The sequence below is a fragment of the Anolis sagrei genome, chromosome 2 (genome assembly GCF_037176765.1).
Source record: "Anolis sagrei isolate rAnoSag1 chromosome 2, rAnoSag1.mat, whole genome shotgun sequence".
NCBI classification, from domain to species: domain Eukaryota; kingdom Metazoa; phylum Chordata; class Lepidosauria; order Squamata; family Dactyloidae; genus Anolis; species Anolis sagrei.
Window position 1 is genome coordinate 212,474,145 of NC_090022.1, and position 18,296 is coordinate 212,492,440.

General features: G+C 43.1%; 1 protein-coding gene across 1 annotated transcript in view; it reads right to left on the reverse strand.

Annotated features, from left to right (window-relative positions):
• Positions 1-17,780, reverse strand: part of SH3GL2 (SH3 domain containing GRB2 like 2, endophilin A1) — a 138,910-nt gene extending 121,130 nt beyond the window's left edge. The window contains exon 1 of the mRNA XM_060762425.2: positions 17,586-17,780. Within this exon, the coding sequence (XP_060618408.2) occupies positions 17,586-17,630 (45 nt within the window). The 5' untranslated portion in view covers positions 17,631-17,780. The remainder of the gene's footprint in view (positions 1-17,585) is intronic.
• Positions 17,781-18,296: the final 516 nt, after the last annotated feature.

The following is an 18,296-nucleotide window of genomic DNA, read 5'->3' on the forward strand; positions in this document are numbered from 1 at the left end:
GCACAGCTGACCCATTAGATAAAGCAAAACCTCTATGCTCAGGTTAATCAATTCTGATTCCAAAAATAGCAGGTCATTAATTAAAATTAGTAGTCCATCCCAACTAATTCCATCCAACTGTCATGCCTTACTGCTTTGTGATGGCGTGGGTCAATAACAGCATGAAAACTCAACTCGGTGTGAATACTAAGATAGCTGCCTTTTGATGTGAAGCAATTATTTCCCCTCATGTTAAATATCACAGTAAATCTCATAGCGGCAGGTCTCACACAAACACGGAGCGTATTAGTCTGGTAAACAGACTCATTAGTGAGAATTCTAATGTTAGGATTTCCCAGCCACAGTCTTAGATGCTGCCCTCCATGCAGAAGAAATCATGCACATTTTCCTGTTTTTAACCCCATCAAAATACAACATAATGTATTTGGTAACACAGAAATGTAATTTATGGCGCATTGGCTGGCTTTCCAAAACATCTGGTCTAACATTTCAAATGGAAAGTACAGGCCGAATATTCCTTATACAGAATGACAAAAACCCAGATTTTTTTTATCCCAGATTATCTGGTAGTGCAGACTCATGTAATCCAGTTTAAAGCAGAAAACCTTGGATATAGGGCCAATCTGGAAGGGCTCTGAGTTAGTGATGGTTCTCTCTCTCTCCCTCTCCCTCTCTCTCTATATATATGCACAAAATGAGTATATGGTGTATATGAAAAATAAATTAAACTTGTATTTATACATGTGTCCTATCTCAAGACATCTCATTGTGTATACACAGTACAAGCAGTCCCCAAGTTACGAACAGGATCGGTTGTTCTCTAGGTTTGTTCTGAAGTTTAATTTGTCTATCATCCAGAACAGGTACATTAGCTTTGGATAGCATAGGGAAGGATGAACACCCCTGTGGTGTTTGTTTTCTTGCCTGTGCCCCTGTTAAAACAAATTACCTCACTTTCTGTTTCTGTGATCATTGTATTTTGGGGGGGGAAATGGCTTGTTGTAGAAACAAGGATTGGTGAGAAAGCTTCAGTAGAGATACCTTTTCTCCATGATAACTTTTTCAGGAGTGAATTTCCCATCTGAGGGGTAGATTTCTCTTACTTCCTGTTGTCTCACCCCCATTCTCAACTATGAGTCATTTGTAGGTCGGATGTTTGTATCTTGGGGACTGCCTATATGTGCAAATCTAAAAACTTGAAATGATCCAAAATCCAAAACAATTCTGGTCCCAAGCTTTTTCAGGTAAGGGGTATTCCATCGGTACTGATGTTTGTATATATAAATCCTTGCCTGTCATTCATGAATGCTAATTTAAAAGAAAAAGTATAATGGAGATATGAGGTAGATGTTGCACTCACACATATATTTTATTTATTTATTTACCATATTTATACCCTGCCTTTCTCACCCTGAGAGGGACTCAGAGCAGCCTTGCATGTAGGCAACAATTCAATGCCATAAAAACAACACACAATTAAAATAAACATTTACGTTAAAACCAAAGAACTAAAACATCTAAACATTGCACCAATTATGATCTATCTCAAAGGGAGATATATACACAATCTCCCTTTGAACTTTTTTGGAACTATATAACATTATACTGAAGATGGATTGATGATTTTTCAAAATCAATCTCAATAATATATATTTCCATGATTCCTTTAGAAAATTATGTGTTGTCTAGATCATTGGTTGGAATTACAGAGCCCTTTGGAGTATACAGTTCTTCATACCATTGCAAATTGTTAAGAATTTTAATCTCAAAAAATATCTTGAAGGCCACATGATTCCAACTCTTAAAATAGATGTACAATTAGCCCCCCACATTTGCTAGGGTTAGGGGCACAAGATCTCCAGAAAAGTGGAAAAGTGCAAATAAAAATGGCTAATTTTATCTGAAGAGCATTTCTCATGGAATCTCTAGGTCTCCAGCATGACTCGGTGATGGAAGCTGATAACAGAATTGCACTGAATGACCTAAGGATTCCTAAGGAGAACATTTCAATCAAATCTGGAATTACTCGAATCTGCAAAAGTCAAACCCACAAATGTGGGGGGCAGTCAGTGTATTGGTGCTAATGGTCCAATATCTACTCAGTGAGAATACCAATTACAGTAGAGTCACGCTTATCCAACCTTTGCTCATCCAACATTCTGTATTATCCAATGCAATCTGCCTCTTACCTGGATCCACAGCTATTTCAATACATTGCGATATTTTGGTGCTAAATTCGTAAATCCAGTAATTACTACATAACTTACCGTGGACTGAACTGCATTTTTTCTGTCAATTTCTTATAAAGCCTGATGTTTTGGTGCTTAATTTGTAAAATAATAAAGTAATTTGTCGTTTAATAGGCCTTTCCTTAATCCCTCCTTATTATCCAACATTTTCACTTATCCAACGTTCTGCGAGCCCATTTATGTTGGATAAGCAAGACTCTACTCTAACTCTGTATGAGTGTCCAAACAACAGTTGGATGTGCAAACACCTTTTTTAACAAAAAAAATCCATACATTTTAATTTGAACCAGGATAATAAATTAGGACAATCATGTGGAAAGAAACAAGGACAGGACTCCCATATTGGGAATAAAACTTCTGTTATTCCCTCTTAAATGTTCAGCAGTGACAGATTTTGTAGTAAAGCAGGCTGTATGTTTTTTTCCCTTCCTCTGATGCATGTAAGTCAATGCAACACGCTTGAAAGATCTGGAATGGTGCAGTTTGCAGATTCCCTAGCATGTTGCACTCAGTTCATTCCTACTGTCTCTGTGGAACACTATGATCTGGATTATGGGGATTAGTCTATCAGGATTATGTGTCATAGCTTGCACAAGACATGCAACTATGTCTTTTACTTCCCTTTTAGTTCCATGATGATTTTCACTGTAGGATTGATCCATTTTGTTCCATCCAGCCCTGTCTCTCCCTCAACACTAAAAGAGAAGTCATTGCAAAGTTGCATTTATTTTGACACTTAGCAGTGGTTGTAAAGCTCAGATACCTCTTTCCTTTCCCTACTGGAACTTCAACGCTTTGCCAAATTGGTTTATGCCCCTTTCATTAGACTCATTAGAAATACCATTAACACTACTCCCAGGAGAAGTATTTGAAGCTGCTCTCAAATCTATTCTTCAACATGACTGACATGCAGGAACCTTTGACTTTCTTCTTTATTTTGCAGGAGGCAAGGGAAAAAAAGAAAGTGACACAGGGTCACTAATGACCTGCGTAATGAGTGTTCTCCCCATTTTCATGGGGGGGGGGAGGCAGTATAAGTAATTTAGGGTTTAAATTAACCCTTAGTTTCTCTAGGCTATATTTCAAAGGAAGGAACTGGGAAAATGGAGTATGGTTATCATGGAAGGAAGTCCATTGAGTGACATCATAGGCTACTGAATCTATGCACACTACCCAAAGTTACACTAGTGAAATCAAAAAAGAATTTCCCAACTCCTGCCTCTTGTAGTCTATCAGAACCTGATATTTTTTGTGGTCTCCCATCCAAGCATTAACAAGGAATGAACATGTTTAGCTTCCAAGATTAGACAGGATCTGGTGCCTTATTTATTATATGTCATTAATATGAAAGGCAGCTTCTATGTCAATCTGATGACAACATCAGAACCTAGTCCTTGACAGCATCTCATGAGATAGTACTAAGCACTGACACCCAATGCCATTTCATGCTACACATACTGTTTTTTGAAAGTATATAATTATATTTTGCTCTAGGAGTTCTGGAGGACAAGAAAGCAATATATAAATATGATCAGTGCATACATAAAGACATCTCATGAAGTGTAAACATATGCTTAAAAATTCTTCCTAGGTATTCTCAAAGGTGCAGCTTTCTATCTTTTTAATCTAAATCAGTCACTTTGAGAACAAAAATACAGTCATCATGCTCTCAGTTTTGCTGATCGGATGCCAAAATGGAGGCATATTTGGAGTCCATATTTCTAAGTGTCCAGAAATATGGGCACTTAGGTTTAGTCTCTCCAGAAAGAGAGAGAGAGAGATGTATACACAATAAAAAGCTCAGTTGCCTAAGACCCTGAGCTAGAGCAGTTATACTAGAAGAAACAATCCATTTTGGTTTGTTGTTGCTGTGTGTCTTCGAGCCACTTGTTTCTGACTTATGGCAACCCGAAGGTGAACCTATTATGGGTTTTCTGGGCTGAGAGAGTGTTTTTCACCCGAGATCATTCAGTGAGCAGAGAATTAAAACCCTGGTCTTCAGAGCCATAGTTCAACTATGGCTCTGAAGACCAGGGTTTTAATTCTCTGCTAGCTCTCTTGCCATTTTGGCAAATTAATATTATCTCAGTATATTAATTTTAAATTTGGCAGACTTGTGTCCATTCACAAGGCAGTGAAACTGGACCAGCTTCGGGAAAGGCACATGTTTTTATATGTCTTGGGATTTTCATTTGTCTGTAGAGATGAAAATGGGACTGATAAATTAACATTTTAAAAAATGCCCTCCTCAATAGCTTAATCATGTTTCAGGTTGTTACAGTTGAAGAAATGGGTTAAGGTCCCACTTCTTACACCGTGCTGGGATCCTAGAAGACAAAAAAGAAACACACCCAACACCCAGATTTGTGTGTGTGTGTGTGTGAGAGAGAGAGAGAGAGAGGGAGGGAGGGAGGGAGGGAGGGAGGGAGGGAGGGAGGGGGGGGGAACGACTTGAAAAACTGCAAGTCGCTTCTGGCCATCTGCAAGGACATTGCCCAGGAGATGCCCCGATGTTTTGATGTTTTACCATCTTTGTTGAAGGCTTCTCTCTTGTTCCTGCATGGGGAGCTGGAGCTGACAGAGAGAGCTCATCTGTGCTCTCCCCGGATTCAAACTTCCAACCTATCAGTCTTCAGTCCTTAACCCATTGCACTGCCGGGGGCTCAGATGATGCTATAAGCACTTTTAGCAGTTCAGACTCCTTCAAAACTAGTGGGATCCCAGACAGGGTTTACTAAGATTTGGAGAAAAGACACTTCTTCCTAAATTAATTCTCCTGTCCCATATTTCTATTATAAGAACACAGCTGAGCCTTTGAAATGGGGTAGATGAGCTCCAGACCAGAGCTCAGAATTTTATTCTCAAAGGGCTAATATAGATAATACTGCATTAGTTGCAGCTTTGTTCTTGCTGCTGTGCGTCTTCAAGTTGTTTCTGACTTATGGCAACTCCAAGGTGAACTTATCACAGGATTTTCTGGGGCAGAGAGTGTGTCATTCACGCAAAGTGGGTTTCCGTGGTCGAATGCAGATTCAAACCCTGGTCTCCAGAGTTGTAGTCCAACACTCAAACTACTATGCCATGCTGACTCTCACTAGCAGTTGAGTTCATGTTATTTGCTGAGCCACACACCATTCATTCATTTATTCATTCATACATTGAGAGCAATGGCCAAAAATCCCACAATGTGGCCTCTCTTGAAAAACAATATTTCGGAATAATAATTATCCATTAATCACTATATTTAAAAAGAACTGTCAGCATCAACGTGTGGGAAAAAACATTGTTTTGGTCTAATTTTTTTAAGCTGTAAGAAATAAGATTGTGCCGAACTCTGCTCCAGATGTTATTTGATTGCTGTTCTCAGCATCCCTCCCTGTTAGCAATGCTGGCTTCAGTTGATTGGTGCTTCAATCAGACTCAATCTGGAGGGCTGCAATTACCTATCTCTGCTCTAAAAGATAATACATATATTGGCCTGTTGGTAATAATGGATAAAGTAGACTAACCATGCGTTCACCCATATTCAACAACTGATTGACTTCCTCTTCTGGAGGTAATGCCTGCCATACATAGCAGGCACAAAACAGCCACCAGCAATTGCCTTTTCTACCATTCTCTCATGCAGAAATAAGAATATCACTAACTGCTCACATTTACAGCATAAGTATAGCTTTCTGTCCATCAACTTCCAAGATTCAAAGCTCTTAGGCAACTAAGGTATAGCATTTGAGTTTTGATGCTAGGGTAGGCTAAAGCAAGACCCAGTGCTATGCAACACCAAAATGATTTTATCTCCCGACTCCATTGGTTTCTCATCGGGTCCTCAGTTGGTGTTTTCAAACTCCAATTTGCTGCTCACATACCTCACAGTTTAAAAAATATGCAGCATGCCTTGAAAATGTCACGCTTTAAGCAATCTAAAGAGTGATATAGAAGACAAACCTGGTTGGGAGTCAGGACAAAAAGATGCCTAGAGATTTAATCCAAAAAATTCACAAGAAATGAGAAAATGTGCACCATTTCTATTTACTGTGTACAGAAGAGGGATCAATGGGAGTTGGCTGTGGGTGTCTAGTTAGATTATGCTAATTGGGAGGCAGAATAGGTTAAGGAGGTGAAGAGAGGACAAGAGGTTGCGAATCTTATTTCCTCAGTTCTGACCATGCGTACTTTGTGGAGCCAGAGCTAGTTTAAATGCAAATCTCTGAGATGTCACAATTAATTTCAGAAGGGCCATTTTATTTTTGGCAGAGACCTTTGAGTTTTCTGCAACACACTGTTTATTCAGTCTTTTAAAAATAATGAACATGTTTAAAAACTGAAATAAAAACAAGAATTAATTTAAAAGTCAGTTATATAAAATGTGACTTAACTGACATGCTACATTCTAGGACCTTGGAATGCAAAATCAGCTTTCGGTTCATAGATTCATTAGATTTGTGTGTGCGTCAGGGGTGACTTGAGGAACTGCATGTCGCTTCTGGTGTGAGAGAATGGCCATCTGCAAGGACGTTGTCCAGGGGACGCCAGGATGTTTTACCATCTTTTGGGAGGCTTCTCTCATGTCCTCTCATGAGAAGCTGGAGCAAACAGACGGGAGCTCACCCCACTTCCTGGATTTGAACAACCTTTCGGTTATCAGTCCTGTCAGCACAAGGGGTAATCCACTACGCCACTGGGGGCCCAACAGCTTCTCTCATGACTCCAGATGAGAAGCTGGAGCTGACAGACAGGTGCTCACCCCACTCCCCAGATTTGAACCACTGACCTTTCGGTCAGCAGTCCTGCTGATACAAGGGTTTCACCCATTGCACTACTGGGGGCCCCATTCATTCATCAGATCGTATTTAGTCATTTTTTAGGTTTGACAACTTGAATGTTTTCGAAGTTTGGCCTTCACTTTCCACAGTCAGCTTGAGAATCTTATCACTTGTTCAAAAGAGAATGTCAATATGCTTATAAATTATATGGCTCATAATCAGTGGTACATGTCACCTGTTGTTATTGGAATACTGTTCTAATAATCCAATATGAGCCTGCTCAGGTGTTGAGGTCTTTGGAGGAGGGCTTTGTCTTGGTCCTACCACTATCACAGGCATATTTAGTGAGGTTAATGGAAAGAGCCTTCTTGTTCCTGAAGGAGGAACTCTCTCCATGGGAGACTAGGGGCTGTATCTATACTATAGAATTAATGCAATTCGGCTCCGGTTTAACTGCAATGGCTTAAAGTTATGGAATTATGACAATAGTTTTGCAAGATGTTTAGTATTCTCTGCCCAAGAGCGCTGGTGCCTCATCAAACTACAAATTCCAGTATTTCATAGCATCAAGCCAGGGCAGTTCAAGACGTATCCAACCACTTTCATTCCACTGTGTAGCCCCTCCCCTTTTCTCCTTTCCAACATCAAGTAAATACCTATTTGACAACTGAATGGTAAGCAAGAAAAGGATCGTGGTGGTGCAATGGGTTTAATCGCTGAGCTACTGAACTTGCTGACCGGAAGGTTGGTGGTTCAAATCCACAGGATGGGTTAGCTACAGCTTCTGCCAACCTAGCAGTTCAAAAACATGCAAATGTGAGCAGATCAATAGGTACCACCTCAGTGGGAAGATAATGGCGCTCCATGCAGTCATGCCAGCCAAATTGCCTTGGAGGTCTCTACGGACAATGTGGCTTAGAAATGGAGATGAGCACCACCCCCCAGAGCTGGAAGGTTGTTTCTAGACATTGAATGTTTGCCTTTGTGTTTGTGTATGCTGGAATCCACCCTGAGTCCCCTCGGGGAGATAGGGCGGAATATAATTATAATTATAATTATTTTAATGGAATCAATGTGCTCAGAAATCAATATTATCATACCTTTAAAAGATTGTTTTAGTGTAGATGGTTATTTAAGAGTGTTTTTTTAAAAAAATCCATTATTAAGATGTAATCCACAGCAGAGTCAGTTATGCATAGCTGGTACTTGGATGAGATGAGCCCTTGGTGGTGCACTGGGTTAAACCAACAGGTCGGAGGTTCGAATCCGGGGAGAGCGAGGATGAGCTCCCTCTGTCAGCTCCAGCTCCCCATGCAGGAACATGAAAGAAGTCTCCCACAAGGATGGTAAAACATCAAAACATCCGGGCATTCCCTGGGCAATGTCTTTACAGATGGGCAGTTCTCTCACACCAAAAATGACTTGCAATTTCAAATCACTCCTGACATAGACAAAAAAAACTTGGATGAAAAACCACCAGTGAATACCAAGCACTGTAGGTTGTATTTCAGAGGAAGACACTAGCAAAACCGGCTCTATGTGTTTCTGGCCTAAGAAAATCCTATGAAATTGGTAGGGTCACCATAAGTCAATGCACACCACCTTGGACCATATTGGAGGTATAAAGCCAAAAGCTTTTCTAGTGAAAGTCTTCTACATTTCCTAAAAATACTACAGGCGTTCAATCATCTTTCAAGTAAATATGGGAATATTCTCTCCTCTTTACTCTCAATCAGGAAAACAAGGTATTTTAGTAATTGCCATACTTTGTTGCAGAATTCACAAGGAAGAAGACCCACAATGCAGGCATCCTACCATATTGTCACCTGATGAATTGTAAACAATGTCTCTGACTTTCAGACACCTGCAATGTACTGGCATGTTTAACAGAGCGGGAAAAGGATTGGAGTCAAAGTTGTTCTAATACATCTGTTGCATTTGTACTGGCTGCATTTTTTGGCAAACAAGAAGAGTCGACAGCTACACAAAACAAACATTTCATCTCATGAGAACATGTGTTTTTTGGCTCTGGGTGTTTAGGAATTGAGGAGTACTCCTGATGCTGCACCCATAGACACTCCGACAGAGATGAGGATTTTTTTACGTCACCAAACATATTCAGAATCTTATGGGAACAAAAACATTATCTCTTAATTAAGGCAATCAATAGATTTCTAAAATTTGCTTGGATTAGAGTTGATGTAATCATTTTTTGCTCTTAGCCAGTGACCAAATGGCAGAAACACAACTTCCCTTCTTTTCAGATTCAAGCTGGAGAGGTTTTTGAAAAGGCGAAGAACACAAGAAGTGATGCAGTCAGATAAGACAGCTGCATGCACACAACTCAGATGGACTACACCATGCTGATGTCAAAGCTAATGACGAATGGTTGCTGTACATCACACTTCCCTAGGAAACACATCCAGTTATTTAAGAGCTTGCTGTTAATCACATATTTTAGAGCAAAGGTGAAAAAAGATGTAGAATAAAGATACGAGAAGGCACGGTGCATGCATAGAGCTGTTCCCTTCATTTTGCACAGTTCTCCCCATGGTTTGAGATGACGTAGTGGGGCAAGCTTTGGAAATTGATTGTATTGCACAGATTTGCTAGGCTGATGTTTTAAATGGCTTGATGTTATCTTGAAGGCACTCATAAGAAGCATTACATAATAAGCAGCCTTCTTGGTGCATAAAATAAAGAGGAAAAGCTTCACTGTGGTCTTAAGATTTTTTTTATCTTCCTTTCCTGAAGATTACATCTACATGACTACAATCTCAGGTTTCTCAAACTGATATAGAATCAAATTATAGTAGACTCTCATTTAACTGGCATGCATGGGGAGTAGTAGATGCCAGGTAAATGTAGTTTCTGGTTGCTTGAGAGTTACTATTAAAAACAAGTATAACTAATACTACATACTATTATCAGACCACAAACTCTGTATTTTTTTCATGTCAGGAGTGACTTGAGAAACTGTAAGTCACTTGTGGTGTGCGAAAATAGGACATCTGCAAGGGCGTTGCCCAGGGGATGTCTGGATGTTTTACCATCCTATGGGAGGCTTCTGTCATGTCCCTTCATGGGGAGCTGGAGCTGACAGAGGGATTTCAACCTGCTCTCCCTGGATTTGAACCACTGACCTATCGATCAGCAGTCCTAACAGCACAAGGGTTTAATCTACTGAGCCACCAGGGGCTCCAACTCTGTAATAACTTGATATGAATACTGAAATACGTATTAAAAACAAATAAAGACAAGTGTAATATAACACAGTTGTGTATTATAAGAACAGCTTTGTGTATGTAATATTATTTTGGAAATGGCAACCTTCTTCAAGCCCCCACTAGTTATTTGTGGTCCATGCCTTGGTCACCACTAGATTGGACTACTGCAATGCGCTCTACGTAGGGCTGCCCTTGAAAACGGCTCGGAAATTCCAACTGGTCCAACGGGCAGCAGCCAGGATGTTAACCAGGGCTCATTACAGAGAGAGGTCAACCCTCCTGTTTAAGGAGCTCCACTGGCTGCCGTTTATTTTCCGAGCCCAATGTAAGGTGCAGGTGCTTACCTACAAAGCCTTGAACGGTTTGGGACCACCCTACCTGCGTGACCGCATCTCCGTTTACGAACCCACACATTCACTCCGGTCATCTGGAGAGGCCCTGCTTGTGATCCCGCCTGCGTCGCAAGCACGCTTGGTGGGACTCGAGACAGGGCCTTCTCTGTGGTGGCCCCCCGTCTCTGGAACGCCCTCCCAAAAGAGCTTAGACAGGCCCCTTCGCTGGCAGTCTTCAGAAAGAACTTGAAGACCTGGCTGTTCCGATGTGCCTTTTCAGATTAGGAACCCCAATACCAAGTCCTAGAAGCACTTTAGTAACTGAGATCACTGCATACCGCACACTGCACTTACTTATAATCCTACATACCTCCTGCCACATTAGCACTTTTAATCTTGTACCCACTACTCTGGCCTGGCCCAGTTTTATAGTGTCTTGACGTCTCGATGTATTGTTATTGCTGTTGTTTATTCTGCTTAACTGTTTTTAATTTGCTTTAGGTATTGTATTGTTGTATTGTGTTTTGAGGCCTTGGCCTATGTAAGCCGCATCGAGTCCTGCGGGAGATGCTAGCGGGGTACAAATAAAGTTATAATAATAATAATAATAATAATAATAATAATAATAATAATGTATGTAATTCAGATTGCTTACTGTATTGTATACATGTATTTTGGTATGCAATTTTACCCTTTGTTGTGGGAGGAGCTGCAGACTATGTGATCAGAACTGGGCTTGTTCAGGGCTCAGACTCCTTTTTAGAACAGTGTTTTGTTTTAGACTTCAGCAGGAACAGTATGCTTAGAGACTTCATTGAACTTCCAGACTTGACAGAGATTTTATTAGACTCTCAGAACAGAGAAATGCTTTGGACTATGGACTACTGATTATAAGAAAGACCTGTGTTACCTACATAGAGAAAACACTTCAAATCATATTTGTAACTAGATTGATAAGCAAAGTACCTGCATGCTGAATACATGAAGTTTGTGAATAAGCCAACTGTTACTTTTAAAGAAGTCTGCTTATTTTTGCCTCTTGGGAGCATGATTTACAGGCAAATGTACGATTCGTATTTTAAGGGAGAGTAACTAAAAATAACACTTCTGAAACTCTGCTGAATATTTGTTTGTTTATTTATTTGTGGATTAGCATATCTTTGTCCCTAACAGTTCAAAGAGATACTTAGGATATCAGTTTAACAGCTGAGAAGCCTAGTTGCCTTGCATGAATGCTGGTGAATGCCATTTTTCCAAAAAGGTTATGGCATCATTTCCAAAAGGTTATGACTTCTAACAAGATCATGACTTTCCATGACTTTTACAGATCATAAAATCTGTAAAAGATTCTGGAGAGTTCCATTTTCCAAAACATTATTACTTTAAATTTTGTACCAGTTGCTTGAGTTCCGGTTAACTGAGAACCTACTGTACAATCCTTGTTTTGCCATGTAAGAACACAGTTTAATAATCCCATTATTGCTGCACACTTAGCAAGAAGTAAGACTATTGAACTACTGGACAAATAGAAAACAACTGTTCTTTTGGTCTACCAAAAGGCCCCACATGCACGCTGCAGCCTGCTGGACACTCAAAATGACATTTGAAATGAAATCCCATTATAGCCCAACAAGGTAAAGTGTTTCACCATGTCCTTATATTTCACAGGTCACGTCTTTCCCTGCACAAAAGACAGCCAAAGTATTCACCACACGAAGTAAACAAAATAAATAAATAAAACCTGCCATCAGCCTTCTTGAATCGAGGCCTCCAGTCTGAATGGATTCCAAATTGTGATTTCAAAGCAGAATAGCAGCACAGCTGGGATGTAAACTTTAATACTGAAGAAGAGACTAAGGGTATCTAAGGCCCCTTCCACACAGCTGAATTAAATCCCACATTTTCTGCTTTGAACTGGGATATATGGCAGGGTGGACTGAGGGCCCTTCCACACAGCCCTATATCCCAGAATATCAAGGCAGAAAACCCCACAATATTTGCTTTGAATTGGGTTATCTGAATCCACACTCAGATAATGTAGGATTTTCTGCCTTGATATTCTGGGATATAGGGTTGTGTGGGAAGAGGCCTAATGGCCCTTCCACACAGCCCTATATCCCAGAATATCAAGGCAGAAAATCCCACATTATTATTATTATTATTATTATTATTATTATTATTAAACTTTATTTGTACTCTGCTAACATCTCCCGAAGGACTCGATGCGGCTTACAAAGGCCAAGGCCTCAAACAACAACAACAGATAATAACAATATAATACAAGCAAATTAAAAACATAAGCAATAACAACAACAAAACATTACACTATTACACAATAAAACCAGGGCCGGGCCAATGAAGGGTACAAGTTAAAAGTGCTGGGTGTAAGAGGTGATATGTTGGGATTCTGGGCAAGTGCAATGTGCAGAGAGTCTTAGGCTCTAATAAAGTGCTTCTGGGACGTAGTGCTAGAGGTTATCCTATTCCGGAAAGGCACATCGGAATAGCCAAGTCTTCAAGTTCTTCCTATAGACTGCCAGCGTGGGTGCTAGTCTAATGTCTTTGGGGAGGGTGTTCCAAAGTCGGGGGGCAACCACAGAGAAGGCCCTGTCCCTCGTCCCCACCAAACGCGCCTGCGACGCGGGTGGAATCGTGAGCAGGGCCACATTATCTGAATGTGGATTCAGATAATGTAGAATGAATGCAGTTTGACACTTGAACTGAAGAATAGTGAAGAAGAGACTAAGGCTAAATGCTAGGGTATTATATTTGTACTTATATTGTTTCTAGAGAGCAAATAGATTTTAAACTGTTATTAATATTTTTATTAGTAGGGGCCCTTCCACACAGCCATATAATCCAGAATATCAAGGCAGTTCACCCTGCAATATTTGCTTTGAACTGGGTTATCTGAGTCCACACTCGGATAATGTGGGATTTCCTGCTTTGATATTCTGGGATATAGCGCTGTGTGGAAGAGCCCCCCACAATAACTGCTTTGAACTGAGGGCCCTTCCACACAGCCACATAACCCAGAATATTAAGGCAGAATAACCCACAATATCTACTTTGAACTGAAATATCTGAGTCCACACTGCCATATATTCCAGTTCAAAGCAGAAAGAGTGGGAATTTATTCAACTGTGTGGAAGGGGCCTAATGTATTTTAATTCTATGTAGTGATAAGAGTGTATTGTTGTCTTTTGTCTATTGCTTATATTATCTTCTGTATCTGTTGATAGTTATAAGTTGCCCAGAATCCCTTCGGGGAGAAGGGGTGGGGTTATAAATAAAGATGGTGATTATTATTATTTTCAGAGGAATTGTGCTTTCACAAGGTCTTGAGCTTACTCTGTCCAAGAGAGAGGTGGTGCCTCTTCAAACCACAACTCCCAGGACTCCATCCCATTGAGCTGGGACAGGGAAAGTGGGGTCAAACTGCATTCTATTCCGCAAGTGGAGATACTGTCTTGAGAAAGAGGACTATCATTCCATAGTGCCAGAGGGCAGAAATAGGAAACCAAGGGAGGAGGACCAGATTGGGAGAAATCCAATAGGATGGGCTAGTTCAGGCATGGGTAAACTTGGGCCTTCCTCCAGCTGTTTTGGACTCCAGCTCCCAACATTCCTAACAGCATCAGGCACCTTCCATTTCCCCCTCAGCCGCTTAAGCCGGGGGGGGGGGAGGCATGGGCAAACTTGGGCCTTCCTCCAGATATTTTGTACAACTCCCACCATTCCTAACAGACTTAGATGCCTTCCTTTTCCCAATCAGCTTAAGTGGCTGAGGGTGGAAAGGAAGGCATCCGAGGCTGTTAGGAATGGTGGGAGTTGTAGTTCAAAATATCTGGAGGAAGGCCCAAGTTTACCCATGCCTCCACGGGCAACCTTGGGCCTTCCTCTAGGTATTTTGAACTACAACTCCCACCATTCCTAACAGCCTCAGGCACCTTCCTTTTCCCCCTCAGCTGCTTAAGCTGAGGGGGGAAAGGCGTGGGCAAACTTGGGCCTTCCTCCAGGTGTTTTGGACTCCAACTCCCACCATTCCTAACAGCCTCAAGCCTGATTAAGCGGCTGGCGGGGAGAAGGGGAGAGGAAAGGGCCTGAGGTTGTTAGGAATTGTGGGAGCTGGAGTCCAAAACACCAGGAGGAAGGCCCAAGTTTGCCCATGCCTGGGCTATTTGGACTCAAGAGCCAGAAGGAATGGACTATTTAGGAGAGGAAAGCCCAGCTCCCGAGTATCTCTATCTATATCTATGTAGGTATCACTAGAAGGAAGGTCATTGGAGGAGGACTTTTACATAATCATCCAGGACAATTGGGAAGGGGGGAGGGAGAGAGTTGGCGGAGGTCTGGAAATATTTCCATCTGATTTGGGAGAGGAGGAAGCCCTCCCCCCAATCTCCCCGTAAAGAGCCGCAATGGCGAGGGAGCTCCAATGCAAGGAAAGATCAGCAGGAGAGAGGGAGAAAGGGAGTCCCAGGCTGAACCAAGCCACAAGGAAGGGTAGAGACATGCTGAAAAGGGGAGTAACCAGGTCGGGCTCCTTGCTGTGTGTGGAAGGGGTGGCAATGCGGTGCCCCCTCCCTGGGTTTCTGCGGCAAAAGTCTCCGACCCGGGACGCGGTCCAGATCCTGCGGAAGGCAGCCTGGCGCAGGAAAGGAGAGGCCTCCCTCCCTGCCAAAGGGATGCCAGCCTTGCCCTGACACAGTGCCTTCCCTGCTTCAGCTCTGCCTGCTCGGATCTGAGACCGACTCCAGAGCAAGGCAAGGGCAAGAGGCACCTCTCGAGTCTCCCTGGCCGAAGACAACCCCTCCAAGAAACCCCTTATGCTCTAGAACCCATGCAGTCGGGCACCAAACTACAATTATGGCGATTTGAGGAGGCAGAAGCCCTTCTTTGGTAAAGGAGGCTAAAATAAAGAGCCTGTACAACTCCCAGGCTTCTATAGCATTGAGCCATTGGGATCACACTGCATTCATTCTACCAGGCAAGATGCACCCTTCTTCAATGTGTTGTCAAGGGCTTGCATGGCCGGAATCACTGGGTTGCTGTAAGCTTTTCGGGCTCTATGGCTATGTTCTAGAAGCATTCTCTCCTGACGTTTCGCCTGCATCTATGGCAGGCATCCTCAGAGGTTGTGAGGTCCCCTCTGAGGCTGCCTGCCATAGATGCAGGTGAAATGTCAGGAGAGAATGCTTCTGGAACATGGCCATACAGCTCGAAAAACTTACAGCAACCCACTCTTGGTCTCTTTGCCCCAGATGTTGCAATCTGGAGCTTCCCAATACTGCTTTTGGGACTGTCAATCTATCCAGCTATAATAGAGAAAAGGGACTGAGTGTAAATCTCTGTATCGCCCCTCCAGATATGCTAAGGAAAGCTGTCTTTAGGGACTGTCAATCACAGAATCCCCCCCCCCCCAAAGCCGGCTCTGCTAAGCAAAGGTGCCTTTCTGGGGACTGTCACTCCCAAAATCCCCCATCCAGCATTTCCAAAAGACCCTTCCCCAAGCCCAGAAGTGCTGTCAACTGGAGACCAGAAGGAGATGCCAAAACAACCTCCCAAGACACCTTGCCTAATTAGATGCACCCTTGATCTCTTTGCTCCAGACGCTGCAATCTGCAGATCCCTCCAAAATGCTTTTTGGGACTGTCAATCTACTATCAAGTTCAAATGGGGGGAAAGGGATTGTCAATCCCTCAATCTCTTAAAATCATGACAGTAAATAAAGAACACTCTGAAGACAGCTAACACCTCCGAACAAAGGGTTCCCCCAGGCAGGAAGCAGTCAGGCTTTGAAGCTGCAAGGCTATTCAATGCTAATTAGGGTGATCAACTGCAACATTCACACTTGCCTCCAGCAGGTAAGAGTTCTTTTTCCCACCTTGGACATTATTCCACAGATGAATCAACCTCCCAAGCTTTGAAGCTGCAAGGCTATTCAATGCTAATCCAGATGCTCAATTGTAACAGGCAACAGTTCTTTCTCCCACCCTGGAATTTCCACATATATATCAACCTCCCAAGCTTTGAAGCTGCAAGGCTATTCAATGCTAATCTAAGGTGTCCAATTGCAAAATTCACCTTGGCCTCCAACAGACAAGAGTCCTTTCTCTCACCTGGGACATTATTCCACAGATATGTCAACCTCCCTTGCCTTGTTTCCAACAGACCTCACAACCTCAGAGGATGCCTGCCATAGATGTGGGCGAAACATCAGGAAAGAATGCTTCTGGGACATAGCCATGCAGCTTGGAAAACTCACAGCAACCCAATCCCTGAATCGTCCATCCCGCTATGTGAAGGAAAGCTGTCTTTAGGGACTGTCAATCACACAATTCTCCCCTAGCCAGCTTTGCTAAGCAAAGGTGCCTTTTGGGGGACTGTCGCTCCCAGAATGCCCCATCCAGTACTTCCAAAAGATCCTTCCCCAAGCCCAGAAGCGCTGTGAATTGGAGCCCAGAAGAAGGAGATGCCAAAACCACCTCGAATCGTCCCTCCAGCTATGCTAAAGAAAGCTGTCTTGAACGCCTGTCAATCACAGAATCCCCACCCCCACCCCCCAAGCCGGCTCTGCTGAGCAAAGGTGCCTTCTGGGGGGACTGTCACTCCCAGAATCCCCCATCCAGGCCCTTCCCCAAGCCCAGAAGCGCTGCCAATGGGAGCCCAGAAGAAGGAGATGCCCAAACCACCTCCGAAGACGCCTTGAAACGCCATGCAATCCATGAATCTATGGCTAATGCCAAGGCACGCACTCCCAACCTAGCAACACACACGCGCACACCAGCTCGGGCTCTCTTCCCCGGCTACGAAGGAGAGCGCCCCCTCCTGGCCCCTCGGAGCCTAGAGTGCGTGTGTTGAGAGGAGGAGGAGGAGGAGGAGGAGATTGTCCAGACCAGAGGGAGGAAGGCGCTTCGCCCTCCTTTGACCCGAGGAGGATGCCCCCAAGGCTGCTTCTCCTCCCTCCCTCCCGCTCTCCCTCCCGCTTCCCTTCCTCCTTGGCTTCCTTACCTGAGTGGCTTTGTGGAACTGCTTCTTGAGCCCCGCCACAGACATCTCTGCTGTAGGTGGAAGGAGAGCGAGAGAGAGAGAGAGAGAGATGGAGGGATGCCGGAGGAGCGGGAAAGGTCCCTTCTGGTGCCAGCCTCCCTCTTGCCCTCCTCCTGCTTGAGCGGGGATGCTCTGATGCAGAGAGAGAGCGCGCGCCTGACGTCAGAGACAGGCAGCCCTGCCTCTTAAAGGGACAGCCACCCCCCTCTCTCTTTTGGGTCAAGCAAAGAGCTTCAAAGCAGCCTCTCTGGCAATGAGAGGACATGGTAAGCAGCTTTATTGACTGTGGAAGAATGGAAAGAGTTATACTCCCTCCTGTTCCTTTTCCCAGTATCTTCCACCGGAGTGACCAGGACTGCTCTGGTCCTAAAACTTGGTAGGAATGTTTGGAAATAAATCCATATTGTCCAGATATACCTGATGTAAGGTAAAGCTAAAGAGAAAGGTTTTCTCCTGACATTAAATCCAGTCACATCCGACTCTGGGGGTTGGTGCTCATCTCCATTAAGCCCAAGAGCCGGTGTTGTCCGTAGACACCTCCAAGGTCATGTGGCCAGCATGACTGCATGGAGTGCTGTTATCTTCCCGCCAGAGCAGTACCTATTGATCTACTCAAATTTACATGTTTTGAACTGCTAAGTTGGCAGAAGCTGGGGCTAACAATGGGAGCTC